The 16,250-nt window shown below is 39.6% G+C and overlaps 2 protein-coding genes across 2 annotated transcripts; both read right to left on the bottom strand.

Moving 5' to 3' along the window:
• Positions 1-602: 602 nt before the first annotated feature.
• LOC100025219 (disintegrin and metalloproteinase domain-containing protein 20) lies at positions 603-3,119 on the bottom strand. The gene has a single exon (XM_001376193.5). The coding sequence runs from the start codon at positions 2,918-2,920 to the stop codon at positions 788-790; it is 2,133 nt and encodes a 710-aa protein (XP_001376230.2). The 5' UTR covers positions 2,921-3,119; the 3' UTR covers positions 603-787.
• Positions 3,120-7,214: 4,095 nt separating this feature from the next.
• Positions 7,215-10,088, bottom strand: LOC100025197 (disintegrin and metalloproteinase domain-containing protein 30-like). The gene has a single exon (XM_007472899.3). The coding sequence runs from the start codon at positions 9,690-9,692 to the stop codon at positions 7,509-7,511; it is 2,184 nt and encodes a 727-aa protein (XP_007472961.2). The 5' UTR covers positions 9,693-10,088; the 3' UTR covers positions 7,215-7,508.
• Between the last annotated feature and the right edge of the window lie 6,162 nt (positions 10,089-16,250).

The raw sequence follows: 16,250 nt of genomic DNA, 5'->3' as shown, positions 1-16,250 counted from the left end.
CCCTCCCTGCCACCCATCCCAACCATAACCCACCAGTGGGTATATCCCGGAGCACAATGAGAATACCTGAAGTCCTTACAAGCTTTATTTTCTAGACTGCTCTAGGATGCCTTTGCCCCACCCAAACTATAAGGAATAGTCGGGGTAAGATATGGAATGATCACTTTAGCATTTCTGTCTAAGGCTATATAGTTAGTCAAGGTTGGTAGAGGGAGAGGAAGAGGGAACAGAACTGATATTCCATTAATCAAATTGGTGCATATGGAGTGATGAACAAATTGTATAGTGACAGGATAGGTGGATAGACCAAGAGATTGGAAAAGTTCGGTGTCCTACCTATAGTAGGTAAGTGTTAGGGCTCCCTTCGTTTCAGTTTTAGTCTGTGTGGCTCTAAAGGCCATGGACAAATGTTGCTTCAAAGGCCAGATTCTGGCTAGAGTGGAAAGAGTGAGCAATGACCAGGATCTCTTCTGACGGTGCAATTGTTCTAGATTGTAGCAAATTATTATTCTCCTCTTGTTTGAAGTGAGGAGTCATTAGGATGGTTAAAGTCACCTGAGCCTTACTTTATAAAAGATATTTGAAGGGTCAAGCCTAATTGGTTCAACTCCATGACAACACTGCCTTCAGAAGCTTTATTTTATACCAGTTTGCAATATCTATTGTTGATGCAATTTTTTGTTTTGTTTTCTCAATGTAAATTTTTCTCAGATAATGGATATTATCTGATACAGATAGATTCTTCCTGACTTTATACAAAAGTTGTTCCTTTCTAGATGACAAATGTTTACTTTTTTGCTAAAAAGAAAAGCATTATTAGTATTCCATAGAAGCCCAAACAGAGAGAAACTAGACAGTAAATAATTAATGTATAACTTGCTTTCCTTTCTGGAGGAGGGCCACTATCTATGCTTCCACCAGCTCCTTTTTTGAGACAGAATGGGGGCTCCCACCCTTGTAGGCAATGACAATTTTTGTTGTTGTTGCATATACCATTAGAATTGCACTTCTTGGCTACACAATCATAATTTAATACAGAATAATTGACACACTCCTTGTTCAAGCAGATCTTTCCATGGTCACATACTGCGCCATTATGTACATTTCCAGTGTCCTGCATTCCCATCCCCTTGTGAGAGTCCATTCCAATGCACATAACTCCATTCACATAAATCTGGAGTATAGAATCAGATTCCTTTAAATTGGGAATGTGGTCAACATTAGTACATTGCAGCTTGCCACACAAAGTATAGGAATCATCACATTTCCCATGTATCTGGTCATCTGAAGAACATTCCTCAAACTGATTACCTACCATGTCTGCTTCTTTGTAGCAGATGAGGGGAGCATCATAAGCTGTTTCACCAAAGATGGCTTTGCACTGTTGAATGCGGTCACTGCAAATATTCTTATAGCAAACAGCATTTTTAGTGCATGGAGTTCCATCCTGCATGAAAAAATCTTTCTGGCACAGTACTGAAGTTCCATTGCAGTACTCTGGAAGATCACATGGTGAACTAAGGGGTCTACAAAGTGTTCCAGCTGGTGCAATCTTGCATTTTATACAGCACGGTCCAGAAGTACAGTCAGCATGGGGCCTCAGGGTACAACCTGGTTTACAACAAGAATCTTTACTACAGTCTTCGTCTGATCCACAGTCACATTCTTCTCCCTCTTCAACCACCTTATTACCACATTGCTTTGTAGGAAAAACTTTGTAAGGCTCTAGTGGACTTGTTAAACAATCTAGAAAACGTCCCCTAAACTGACTGAAATAACTGTCATAACTACATTTGCTAAAGACATCAGTTAAGCCGAAATAGGCATACATGATGCATTGCTTTTGTGCACAGATACAGGAGTCATAGTCATGAAGCATGCCAAGGTTGTGACCAAGTCCATGGGCAACAGTGATAGAGAATTCCAACAAGTTATCCTCAACATATGCATCAATGCCAGCCGATGTTACGTTGTTGCATATTGTACCAACATAAGATAAACTCTTTTCTATACCAAAGTTATATCGAACAAAGAGGCGGGTAACATCATGCGGCAACCAGTCATTAATTGCTCGTTTCCAATGGGAAAACACATCCAAAGTTACTTTTATGCCCTTACTGAATTCCACTAGGTTGTTACTTGTCCAGATTTCTACTCCATTCAAATTTACATAGATAAACATAGGATAATACAGAGAATCGATCATATTAACCACTTCCAATACCTGGTATATTACCTCCGTTTCATTTCCCCGAGCAAATTTATACCAAAAATTATCTACTACCACCACCAACTTCACAAACCTGATTCCTGGCCACCCATTGTCCTTTGACCCTACCCTAGACATTGATGGTCTCAACCCCTTTTTCTCCAAAGCCAGCCGATTGATCTCCTCTTCCTTTAAGCCGCACTTCCAGAGAGGACCCTGCTTTTTATTCTCTACTAGAGAAACCAGATGCTGAAATATGGGAGAGGCAGGCAAGGGCTCAATTTCATAGAAAAGAGAGTTCACCTGCAGCATCCCCTGGAGACCCCCATGGCAGGTGTTGAGGGAAGCCAGGGAGCCCAGCGCCCCCTCCACGTAGCCTCGGTAATAGCAATCTTTAGGGATGAAGGAGTGGTCCATCAGGAGGGACCCTTGCTCTGTATAAGTGAAGACTGGCAGGTGCCTGGGAAAAAGGAGTTTCTTGAGATGGAGGTGGACCACATACTCCCTGCCGCCGAAACTCAGCAGATAGGACAGTCGCCTAGGCCTCTCCGCGATGCTGAAGCTGCTCAGCTGCAAGGGAATCACCACCTCCGAGGAGACGAGGCGCCGGCTGGGCCGTTGCTGGAGGCCGCCCACCACGGCCAGGAGCGCCCCCAGTTCGAGCACTAGGAGTGGGGCGCTCAGGTGGGGCCGGACCCTGGCGGTGCTCATGAGCACTGACCCTAGAAACAACGGGAATCACCGAGCAGCTCCCAGCTGCAGAGGCCGCCAGACGGCGGAAGGCAGCGGCGCGAGACAGAAAAGTTCCTCCACCCCCGCCCTGCTGCGAGCCCGCGGGCTCCGCCCGGCTGACTGCTCTAGGACATCGGCAAGATTGGCCAGAGGATGTTGGGGACTAGGGACAGTTGGACCTGGCGCGAGAAGGGGGTGGGAAGATGGGGGATGGGAGTGGGGTGGAGAAAGTCATATGGAAATATCTGTTGAGTCCACGGTTGGGTTCCAGAGCGCGCCACCCATCTTCTGCCAAAGAGGGGAATGGATGCAGAATGCAGATGTGAGAGGCATGACCAGTACCGGAATTTATTTTATTTTGCCTATACATGGTTGTTACAAGGATCTTCTTTTTCTTTTTTCAAGGAAAAATTATTTCCTTAAAATTAATTTTTTTTAAGTTGCAAAAGAAGAGTGTGTAAGGGCACACAGGGAAGGGGAAAAAGTGGGGATGGGATCTTATTAGAACATACTTGTGTCTATGTCCCTTTATATATATAAATCTTTCCAGGCGGGATTTTTTTCTCTTCTTTTCTTCCCTCCTTTCTTCCGTTCCTCTCTCCCTCCCTCCCTCCTTTCCTTCTTCCTATTTCCCTGAGCTTGTAAGGCATAGTCTTTTTTATTAGATTGTGTTTTTCAAATTATGAACTGAACACCAAAAACAAAATCATTTCTATATATATGTCAGAACACACACAAAAGATTTTATATGAAATCATGAATACTGATTTCATATGTAGTTTTTCTTTAAAAAATAAAATTATACAAATTCTACAGGGCAACTAGGTGGTACAAGTGGATAGAGAGGCCTGAAAGTCATTCTCCTAAGTTCAAATCTAGCCTCAGATAATTTCCTCCATTTCCTCCTCTGTAAAATGAGCCAGAGAAGAAAATATGCAAACCACTCCAGTATCACTGCCAAGAAACTCCTAAATGGGCTCACAAAGTGTCTGATATGGCTGAAAAATAAATTCTACACATCTTCACAACTGTCCCATCATTTGTTGTATTTTGTCTATTTAAACTTTTTTTTCAATGGCCCTTTATTTGGAATCATTTTGCTAAAGCCTTATTTCCTCCTCCCCAAATTAAAAAACCTTGTAACAAATAAAGAGATCCTTGTAACAAATAAGCATCATCATCAAGTAAAATGAATCTATAGTGGTCATGTCCATAAATATGTATTTCTGCACCATGTGTCTATTATCTGTCAGGTAGGCAACAAGTTTCACTCTGTCGTTTAAATAGTCATTTAAGTTGGTCAAAACTCTTTTGTCTTTCAAAGTTGTTTTTCCTTATATATTGTCCTTCTTGGGCGGGGTTGTGGTGAGAGGAAGGTCCTCCTAGTTCTACAACTTCATTTTGCACCAGTTCGTACTAGCCAAAATTCTTGGAAATCGTCTCTTTTTTTCTTATAGGGCAATATTGTTGCATTGCATTCTTTTACCACAATCTGTTCAGCCATTCCCTGTCAAAATGGCAGTCTAAGACACCCCCTTGGTTTCTAGTTGTTTGGGGGTGTCCTTTGTACTCCCTTACAGAGGAGGAAGTTTTTTTTTTTAATTGTGACTATTTCCTTCCTGATATCTTCCTTAACTCTATATTCTATCCCCTGTTTATTTCTCTATAGTTAGATGTATTTCTATACCAAACTGTACTTTTTCAGTCTGCCTTTGTTTTAGATAACAGGATGATATGTCTACTTCCTCCTACACTTTCTTCTATGTTCTTCTCATGTGTCCCAGTTGTGAAAAATAACAAGTTCTAGTCTCTTCTTTCTTGTTTCTGCACTAGTGTATTCCTTTTGCCCTTTTTCTTTCCCCTCTTCAGACCCTCAGAACAGAACCAAATTCCCCTACCTTCCCAGGACCTCTGTTTTTCTTCTTTAGCTCCTTCAGTGTCTTCTGAAAACAGTAAAGCTATGAAGGGACACCTGTTTCTTTCCCCCTTTTTAGAATGCTCACACTAAATCATCCTATGGTCCATTCAACTAAATTTACTTTTCTCGGTTTCACTGAACTCTTGTGTTTGTATTGCAGAGTAGTTACTTTTCATCATTTGAAAGTATTTAATATTCCATTAAAGAGACATTTCCCTATCAATTTTCTCTAAATACTTGTTTAGTTTTATGTTCTCTCTTTTGATTGGTCTGTTAGGTTTATCCAACTCAAATTTTTTTTTACTTTAATTGCATTAATAAAAGGTAGGCTTGGACGTGTCATGAGTCAAAAACACATTTAGTCTTTTGAAAGCCAACTTTCATAGGCCTCTGGTCTGTGCTAGATGAGTTTAGTTAAGTACATCTTTCAGTTCAATGTACTACCATTACCTAAGAATTTATCACCTAGTGACAAGCCCCCTGGCAATATGCTTCTCCAGGTTTGGCTAGGCTAGTCTTTCGGACCCTATCTAATGCCTTTCTAGTTTGTTAGGATCTTTCAGAATTTATATTCTATTCACAGTCTGTTCCATGTCAAAATGAGGCACTGAACTTTTATGGGGGCCAATTCTAAATATAAGCTCTTTAGCATTTATGTATTATTCATTTTCCATTTCCTTCCATCAGTTCTCCTATTAAATGATTTTATATATCCTCATCTTGAGCACCCTTGTTTTCCTTTTCTTGAACCTGTTTCCTCCTGGAAAGGAATATAAAACTGCAGGCATAGTCAGACCAGTGTGATAGGAGAGATTTTTTGGCAAAGTAACTGAAATATAGCCACACTTCATATGACCCGTTCCTTTCAGATTTTACATGTCTTAAGTATTTCTAAGCCAGACAATTGCAGCACACCCACCTTATTGCTTCTTTCTTTACATAGGATTCAAAATTTATTTTGTAAATCTTGTCTCCTCTGATACTCTAAATTCCTAGAGTTGGAATTTTGCCTTTTCTTATTTCCAGTAACTAATAAGGTGCCTGGAATATAACTGTTGTTCAGTCATTTTGTTTATATTCAATTTTGTGATCCTATTTGGGGTTTTCTTGGTGAAGATACTGGAGTGGTTTGCCACTTCTTCCTCTAGCTTATTTTACACATGAGAAAACAAGTAAACAGGGTTAAGTGACTTAGTCCAGTGTCACACAGCTATTGAGTGCTGGAGGCAGGATTTGAACTCAAGTCTTCTTGACTTCAGGCTCAGAGCTCTATCCACTTCAACACTGAGCTGCCCCCTGGAGCATACTAGTTATTCAATAAACACTTGATTGCTTGATTGACAGGCACTCAAGGGAGGCAGGAGGAAGAGAGAGGCAAGGGGGGAAAGGGGAGTTAATGAGGCTTTAAAAAAGTATTTGTGGACTATTATTCTAAGAGGGTATTTTTATTGATTATAAGTAGCAAAATCCTAGGGTGAAACCTGAAAGGAGAAATAAAAATATTTCTTTGGTCTCCTTCAATATAGCACCAGAAGATACTCAATAAACATTTACTTCTCTAATAGAAAAGTTAGAGAAGATACGAAAGAGTGAAAAGAGAAAAAAGGAAGAAAAGCTGAAAAGGGAATAGCATTTCTGTGGTGCTTAAGGATCCCTCTAGGCTTTTTCCACCTAGCATGACAAAAGTAGGGGTTAAGGGTTACTAAGGGGAAGAAATTGTGTTGTGAAAGCACGCCTTGCATAGTTCAGTCATCTTTCTTGAGTGTTTTGAGAGGGGAAAACATCAATAATTCTAATTATATTGCTCCATAAGGCCAAGCTATTATTTCCTACAATCTTGACTAGAGGCCACTTCCTGGGAATAAGGTACCATGAGTTAAAGCTTATAACAATCATAGCTAACATATGTTGTTTTTTTAATCTTCATAACAACCCTGTGACTTGACCAGGATCATATTTGTCATAAATATCTGAGACAAGATTTAAACTTGGCTCTTCCTGATTCCAAGTCCAGTTTTCTTACCTACTCTGCCTAGTTGCTTCATAAAGGAAATCTTCCTTTTCCCTGAGGTACATGGAAAGAACTGAGCCCAAGTTTCACTGACTCTAGGAAACTCTTTAAACTGTGTTGAAAACAAGAACTGGGACACTGGGTGAAGATTTGAAATGCACCCTCAATCAGCTTCCCATGGCCACATTCAAGACTGCTAAGGAGAGAGGGGAGTGGGAAGACTTCACTGTTTTTCTTTGTTACAAAATGTGGCTTATTGGTTGTTGAATTGGGGACAGTAAATCGGGAATTTTAAAACAAAAGACAATAGATTTTAAAACCCCCAAAGCATGATTTCCATTGGATTCTAAGATATAAAGAGCATTTATTTTTCAAGCAGAAAAAGGAAAAAATATGGGGTAAATGGATGAACATTCTTGGAGCCTTTGAGAAACAAGGTACTCTAACATGACAACAGTGCTAAAATCTTCATCTTCTTGAAGTAGTATTGCTAGAATTCTAATGGATGATAGATAGACTAACCTTGAAGTCTCATTTGTGGGGCAAACTTTCCGATGCATCAGAGTAGGTTTTTCATGAGATCTTGGATTAGGCTGCTTTGACTGCCTAACTAATTTTCTCCCTAAGTTTTTTTTTTCCTACTTTCTCTTTTTATACAACACTATCACAGCCCACTTAAGCATTACAAAACTTGAGCAAATGCTACCTCGAATTAAATAAGTCCTCCAGGATAGGAAACTTGGGTTAGTCTCACTCCCAGGATCTACTAATGGTCCACTATCATTGCTTCCTCCATAGCCAGGCTTCTGACAGAAAGGAGGGGCCCATCCAAGATCACAGTGACAATTCCCTCTGTTGTTGCACACACCTCGATAGTTGCACTGCTCTGGGACACACTCCTGATGGATGCTAGAGATATTGAGGCAGGTCTTGTTAACACATATCATTTTTTCACCACAAGAGCTGCCATCTTCCACAGCTCCAAGATCAGTTAAACCCTTCTTTTTTGCAGTCTTGTTAAAAGCTGTTCCCCAACACAAGACTCCTTCCTTTGCAAGTGGTTCTTTTAAGTAAGTCTGAATCAGGGTATAATATTTAGGTACCCGAGGAATGGTGTCAATATTGACACATTGCACTCTTCCACATAAGATATTCTGGGTATCACAGCTTTTGAAAAAGGACACTTGCCCAGGTCCACAGTTACCAAACCTGTCACCTCTACTATTTACTTCCTGATAACATTTTGGGGGAGCATTCTCAGCTTGTTGACCAAAAAGAGCTTGACACTGCCGAAGATGACTTCCACACCTTTTCTTGTAACAATATCCTTTCCCACTACATGGTATGCCATCTTGTTTGTATATGTCATCTGGGCAAAACCCTGAAGTTCCATTGCAGAACTCTGGGAGGTCACACTCATTGGCCTGTCCTCGACATACCCTTCCAGCTGGAAGAATTTTACAATCTTTACAGCAAAGTCCAGTGCTACATTCGGCCCCTTTGGACAGAATACAGCCTTGCTGGCAACAGGGATTATTTCTGCATTGTGCCTTAGAGCCACAGTCACATTCCTCTCCTTCTTCCACAACTTTGTTTCCACATTTCCGTTTTTCCATCCTCACCATAGATGTGCCACTGAGACAGTCAGCCCAACTGCCTATTGAAGCCAGATGACCCCCAAAAGTACAGCTACTTTTGGAGGATCCAGAGGTTTGGGTCCTACTGCCCAAGAGGAAGGATTTCTTTTGACCTTGCAAGTTTTCCTTTAGATTAGGCTTCCCTAAATTATTCCTCCTTTCACGAGAAATGAGGACAGAGAAAATGATCAGGAATCTAAGATTAGTCTTAATGACCACACCAGGAGAAAGGTTGCATACTGTGGACCTCCAGTCTATTCCAATGATGGGCTTGAAACTGTGCTCCTGGAAGAAATGCAGAAAATCGCAATATTGCTGCTCCACAGGGCTCCTGCTTTCCAAGTTGGGGAAATTAGCAAGAATTCTTCCCAGCTTCTTGACTATATTCTTTGGGCTAGGATTTATCCAGAATTCCAAAGAAGACAAAGACACATGTGCCTTGATCTGCATAAATAGCGTGTCCACCAGGTTGAGAGTGAACAGCATGTCCTGTAGCACCACAGTTAGGTTGTCCGTCAGATATTTGAACTTTGAATTGTGCACTACAACTCCCATCTCCACATACTGTCTCTGCAATTGGTCATCATCCAAAGAGGACCTGTGTTGGGATGCTGTGGTCCAGTGGACCTGGAAGAAGTTCTTATATAGCTCCTCTTTGGCTAAAGCACGAGTCAGATTATTAGTGCCTATGTTTGCCACTCGGTAGAGATGATGCTCAAAGGTGGAGGAAGCCCGGTTGGGCTGGATTTGATAGTATTTCTCGTTCACCTGGAGCATTCCCCAGAGACCCCCCAAGCAGGTGCTGAGGACAGCCATGGACTTAAGGGCCCCCTCCAAGTAGCCATAGAAGTAACAGTCGTTCCGGATGAAAGGATCCTCCTCCTGCAGAACTCCCTGGGTGGTGTAGATGGACACGGGCAGGTGCCGGGGTAGCAGCAGCTTCTTCGGTAGTAGGTGCAAGATATACTGCTTGCCTGTGATGTACAGACTGTAGGAGAGTTGTCCAGACACCTTCGGACCCCACGTCGGGGGACTTATTTCCTTGGGGATCACTCGCTCAGCTGACCTTGGGGGAAGCACTAGGGACAAGTCGAGGCAGTTGGCTAAGACCAGAAGTACTTCCAGACCAAGCACTAAGAGAGGGGCTCTCAGGTAGAGAGCAGTACTGGTTACAGCCGCCCTCATGGCAGGAGAAGATCACCACAACAGCTGCCAGGCAACAGACGACAAGAGCAAGAGACGCAAGGCAGGACCACGGTCAAAGAGGGAGAGAGTAGTGAGACCTGGCGCTCCGCACTGAAGCTCGAATGTCTGCGAACCTTGGCTGTTAGTATCGCCACAGTCATCTAGTGACCCTCTGAGGACATGCACAAGAAAAAACTGGAATCCGCGGGCAAGTGAGGATGCTGCCCTCTTTGCCCTCTCACGCTTCTCAACAACACCTTGACCAGTATAAATAACCGCCTTCAGAGCACGGGTTCCACCGCGAGGCTACGGGAGGTTTCAGAAGCTGCCCACTCCGCCTCTTGGGGGAGGTTCAGCTGGCACCGCGCCACGATTCAGTCAAGACTCTGAACTCAGGTGTTTATTGTCCAGTGAGTGGCAGCTGATTTAGGGAGTGGATGTCAGCGTGCCAGTCTGGAGAAGAATCTTGAAGAGCTACAGTTTGCTTACGAAATTCACAAAGCACCAGACTTGGAGTTAGGAGTGCCTGGACTCACATCTGGCCTCAGACACTTCCTAGCTGAGTGACCCGGAACAAGTCACTTATCCCCAATTGTCTAGCCCTTGCCGCTCTTCTGTCTTAGTATTGATCTTGCCAGAGGATAAGGGTTTTTTTTTTTTTTAATTACCACATACATGTGTAACCCAGATTGAATTGCTTGCTAGCTCCAGGAGTGGGGAGAGAAGCCGGGAGGGAGACAATTTGAATCATATAACTTCAGAAAATGTATGTGGAAATGTATTACATGTAATTGATAAAAAAATAAAATAAGTTATCACAAGAAATGCTATCAATGCCCTTATCCAAGTATATAATATCTATCCTGTGGCTGATTGGTGAGTCTGGAAAGCCTGAACTTTTCTTGATCAACCCATTTGGGCTCATTTTAATCACTGCTTCCTCTTTATAGTTGTCCACAAAGGATAAGTCTTCAGTCCAGAAGTATTGGGATTAGCCTACTTGTCTTAAGGGGGAGTTACTGAATGTTTCTATTTTTTTCCCTTTCTCTTATTTGCTAACCCAACACCACTACAGAAGGGACTCCTGAGTTGGAAACAAGTAGTTCCTGAGTTGTTGTTGTTGTTTTTCACCCCAGTGTGAACTGGATTCCTCTGAATGAGATGAGATGAGATCAGACAGACAGACAGACAGACAGAATCCTTAAAGGAAAAACTATCTGGATAAACACACATAAATATCTGGAAAGAGAGAAAAAATGGAGTGGGGCAGGGGGGATAAATACTGAATGATTTTTGCTTTCCATTATGGAAATGAATGCATCTTCCCTGGAAGTCACACCTGATAGCCTTTTCTTCATGAATGTCTAAGGGCTAGGCTTTAAACTCATGTTAGCTGTACCTAGCTGTTGAGTTTGAAGACCAAGCTCAGTATGAGCAAGTGCAAGGAATATGATGGAACCTTTATTTTTCCTTATTTCCTTAATATTATGAGCAAAGGATGAGGTGTTTCTGGGCTAATAGTAAAAAGCAATCCTGCCCTGCTTTCCTAGTCTCAAACTCTCATGACTTTCTTTGTTCTGATTTCCCCCAGAAAACAGCAATAGGAACTCTCTATCCCTTGACTTTCTGTGTATTAGCCCATTTGAAGCAAAATGAGCACTTAAATCCAGAAAAAGTAATGCTTGCCTGGATTTTGTACAGCAAGTAAATAGTGGTCCTAGCCTACGCAGAGATTAATGGCTGCACAGAATTCTCACACGTGCGTTCATCTTTCTCATCATAGGCACAGCAAAGTTTTAAATTTTTTAAATTACTCTTTTGAAAAGAGCTCTTGATACTCAGGTTTCTAAAACCTAGGATCAATATTGGCCTACAGACATTTCTACAAGGCTTTAGTTTTAAAAGCAGTAAAAAGGGCAATGCCATGCTAATGGCATTAGCTTAGGTAATAGGTTTTGACAACTAAGAACCATTTGGGGCTGGAAGGAGTTGGTCTTCTGACCATTTTGGATAAAACTACATTGGAAGGTTCTAAGTCTTATGTTGGGGTCCATAGTTTCTTTCCCAGGAAATCCAGGGGCAAATTTTGAGGGGTCTGAACTTGGAGTGGAAATTACATCTTTACGTTTCACTAACATAAACTAGAAGTTTGCATTTCCTTCAATTATTAAAAAAAATATTCTAAAAATGGATCTATACTACAAAAAAAAAGATAAGAACTCTTAGTATAAGTTATTTTTTTTCAAGGACTCTCAAAAAGTGAATCTTTTTCTTGAAGATCTGGCAGTATGGTTGATCAAATCATGAAGCTAGGTAACCAAATGGAAAACAGGGAGAAGGGCTAGGCTTGACTCAGCGGACATGAGGGAAGATATTCCTAAAATATTTTACCGATGCTTTTTTTTATAGTGTAGAGTCACTTTTAAATTTTTCCACCTCCTCCTAGATCCCTACGGAAACTTCAGTTCTTTCAACAAAGGGGACCCCAAATGACTCCCAATTGTCAGAACGCATTTATGTTGGTATTCCCATTGAAGGCCAAGCATGGCATTGTCTTTAAAACTACAGAATTCAAGCTCTGGTCTTGTAGAAATTTCTTTAAGCCAATATCTATCCTAGGTTGTAGAATCTTGAGATTCAAAAGCCACTTTCAAAAGAAAGAAAAATCACCAAAATAAAGACCAGTTTATATAGTAGCTGCCATTGCCAACTCTACCACTCATAGTCCCAGCACCTCTACATGAGGAAGGATATTTGTTTCAACCTCAATGGCACCCTGAAGACTTGTCAAAGGAAGACTAAGACCAGTGGATGGGATGACACTTTGTCTAATAGAAGGGATGCTGGGTCTGGAAACAAGAAGCTCCAAATGAAAAATAAAAGACCATATCATAAATAAATTAGAGGCAGGAATGAGATATCTTCAAAACTGAATAGGGAAACAATCTTTAAAACAGGTTTTTTTTCAGTAACATGTAAAAACAATTTTTAACATGTTTGAATTTTAGAGCCAAATCCTCCCTCTTCTTTCCCACTCCCTGAGAAAGCAAGAATGTGCAGTGTACACATTATAAATTAAATGTGCAATAAAGTAAAACTTTTTCCATATTAGTCATTTAGTGGAAGAGAACTTGAACAACAAAAAAATAAAGAAAATGAAATATAGTATGTTTTGGTCTGTATTTAAAATTCATCAACTCTTTCTCAAGTGGATGGCATTTTTGGATCATGAGTCCTTGGGGACTGTCTTCAGTCACTGTATTGCTAAGTAAAGCTAAGTCATGATGAACAATTGTTCATCAAAAACAGTGCTGTAAATGATTCACTTTATATCAATTTATGTAGATCATCCTTCTCATCATTTCTTACAGCACAGTAGTATTCCATTACAATCACATACTACAACTTCTTCAGTCATTCCCTAATTCATGAGCATTGCCTCTTTTTCCAAAACTTTGCTACCATAAAAAGTGAAGCTTTATTTTTGTATGAATAGACATTTTTTTCCCATTTTCCCTTTTATCTCTTTGGGATACAGACAATAATTATGTGGTTATTAAGGGTCAAAGAATTCACAGTTTTAAAGTCTTTTAAAGCATCCTTCCAAATTGCTCTTCAGAATAGTTAGAACAGTTCACAACTCCAATAGTGCATTAGTGTCCCAATTTTCCCAAATTTCCTCCAACATGTCATTTTCCTTTTTTTCATATTAGCCATTCTGATAGAATTGAGATGGTACCTCATTTGTTTTAATTTGCATTTCTCTAATCAAGAATAATTCAGAAAGGCAGTGAGGGTGGCTCAGTAAATAAAGCCAGGCCTGGGGACAGGAGGCTCTGGGTTCAAACTGGCCTCAGACACTTCCTAGCTGTGTGACTCTGATCAAGCAATTGTCTAACCCTTATATCTTTTCTGCCTTGGAACAGATATTTAGTATTGATTCTAAGAAAGAAGGTGATGGTTTTTGAAAGTGTAGAGCATTTTGTAATGTGTCTTTAGATAGCCTTAATTTCTTTGTCTGAAAACTGGCAGTTCACATCCTTTAACCATTTATCAATTGGGAAATAATGTGTATTGGTATAAATTTGACTTGGTTCCCTATATATTTGAGAAATGAGGTCTTTTTCAGATATTTTTTGTAAATAAATTTCCCCCACATTTCTACTTTTCTTCTAATCTTAATTACATTGGTTTTGTTTGCGCAAACCCCTAGCTTAATATAATCAAAATTATCCATTTTACATTCTAGAATACTATCTCATTTGGTCATAAATTCTTTCCTGAGCCATAGATCTGCCAAGTAAACTATTCCATGTTTGCTTAATTTGCTTATGGTTATCACCTTTTGTCTAAATCATGTATCCATGTTGACTTTATATACTGTGTGAGATGTTGGTTTTTACCCAGTCTGTTCTACCTTTTTCTGATTTTCCCAGAATTTTTTGTCAAATAGTGATTTCTTATTCCAAAAGCTTGGATCTCTGGGTTTATCAAACACTAAATTACTATAGTCATTAGTTACTATGCATTCTATTTCTTAGCCAATAGTAGATTACCACTTCATAAGACAGTTTGAGATCTGGTACTGCTAGGCTAAAATACCTTCACATTTTTTTCATTGATTCTCTTCATATTCTGTTCTTGCAGATGAATTTTATTATTTTTCCTGACTATGATTTTGGGGAATTAAATCGGTATGGCATTGAATCGATTAATTTAGATAGGACTGCCATTTTTATTACATTGGCTCAGACAACCCATGATCAATTAATATTTTTTCCAGTTGTTTAGATCTGACAATTCTTGTAGGGGGGATAATTTTTTTTTTACTTTATTTTTAATTTTAATTAGATGATTTAGAATAATTTTCCATGGTTACAAGACTCATGTTCCTTCCCTCCCCTCCCCCCAAGCCCCTCCCATATCTGATGTGCAATTCCACTGGGCCAAGACCCATTTCCTTATTATTAATATTTGCACTAGGGTGATCTTTTAGAGTCTACTTTCCCAGTCATAGCCCTACCGACCCATGTGATCAAGCAGTTCTTTTTTGTCAGTGTTTTTTTTCTAGGGGGGACAATTCTTAATCAAATGAAATAGTTCTCAAGGAAAACACGTTAACAACCATATGAAAAAAGTTTCAAATCACTGACATGCAAAGTAAAATTTAAAAATTTCTTATGTTCCACCTCATACCCATCACACTGGCAAAAGTGACAAAAATGGAAAATGCCAATTGTTGAAGGGGCTCTGGGAAGACAAATGTGGTAGAGTTAAATGGTCCAATCGTTTTTAAAAGCAATTTGAGACTGCTCAGAAAATCAAGAACCTGTTTTATGATCTCTGACTTAGCAATATTGCTACTAGGATTATGCCACCAAATAGATAAAATACATTGGGGAAATAGCCATATATCCACAAATATTAATTGCAGCAATTTTTGTTATAGCAACTAAATGAAAACAAACTGGAGGTGTTCATTAATTAGTAGCTGAACAAATTAAGATACATAAAATATAATGTCATAACATAAAAAATAAAGGGAGGGATTCACAGAAACCTAGAAATTACATGAAATGATGGTAAATGAAATGAAAAGGATCAGAACAACATGACTAACATTGTAAAGAAAATCGATAGTATCAGATTTAACATATGATGAGTGCAATGGCCAATGTTGATGCCATATAATTAATAAAGAATCATGCTTTCCACCTCTTGGTAAAAAAGTAATGGACTATAGATGGAGAAAGAGACATTCATTTCCAGATATGACCAATGTTTGGTTCTTTCCAGCCTCCCCCCTGCCCCATGACTACAATTATTAAAAGACAGGGCTTTTATTTTGAGAAGTTAGACGGGATATGTGAGGCCTGTGATAGTGATAATAAAAAAAAGGAAATCAAGGAGCATCAGTGAATCACTAAAAAATAAACAGAAGAGATCACAAGTTCAGGAGATATTGTTAAGCACAAGAATGTTAGAACTATCATTTTAAACTTGAATATATTTACTCAAGCTGTACCTACAGATTTGTGGCTTTGCATACATCCCCCTTTTAATGTTTGTCTTTGTATATGTCAATATTCGTATTTTTAATAATAATAAAAAGGAAAAGTTAAAAAACAAGTTTTTAAAAGTTCTTCATGTCTAACTTGGCTGATAAGTCTTCTCTATACTCACAAACCCTACACATTACAATAAGTCCCAAATGAGCAGACATCCACATTTCCCAGAACCCTTATTTTTAGATTCATTCATATGGGAACTCATGTTTCATCTTCTAATCCCACATTCATCCCATAGCTCATTTAATGGAGATTTTTTTGGTGTTATATCTCATAGTAATTGGAAATGGAATAGAAAAGAACAAACAGCAAAGTATCAGAATCATTTAAACTGAATGAAACAGGTCAGCTCTAAAGTTAACAACAAATACCTCTTTCTTTTGGGTAATCATAATGATGACAATTTGTCTGCAAAGTACAAAAATTACAAGATAATACAAAAGATGGTCAGTGGAAGTTACCTGGTTGAAGATCTAGACACTTAGAAAGT

This window comes from Monodelphis domestica, chromosome 1, assembly GCF_027887165.1.
Source record: "Monodelphis domestica isolate mMonDom1 chromosome 1, mMonDom1.pri, whole genome shotgun sequence".
Lineage (NCBI taxonomy): Eukaryota > Metazoa > Chordata > Mammalia > Didelphimorphia > Didelphidae > Monodelphis > Monodelphis domestica.
This window is presented reverse-complemented; position numbering and strand designations above follow the sequence as displayed.

Excerpts from the sequence above, each read along its gene's own strand:
- LOC100025219 (XM_001376193.5), bottom strand. The coding sequence starts at position 2,920 with ATGAGCACCGCCAGGGTCCGGCCCCACCTGAGCGCCCCACTCCTAGTG.
- LOC100025197 (XM_007472899.3), bottom strand. The coding sequence starts at position 9,692 with ATGAGGGCGGCTGTAACCAGTACTGCTCTCTACCTGAGAGCCCCTCTC.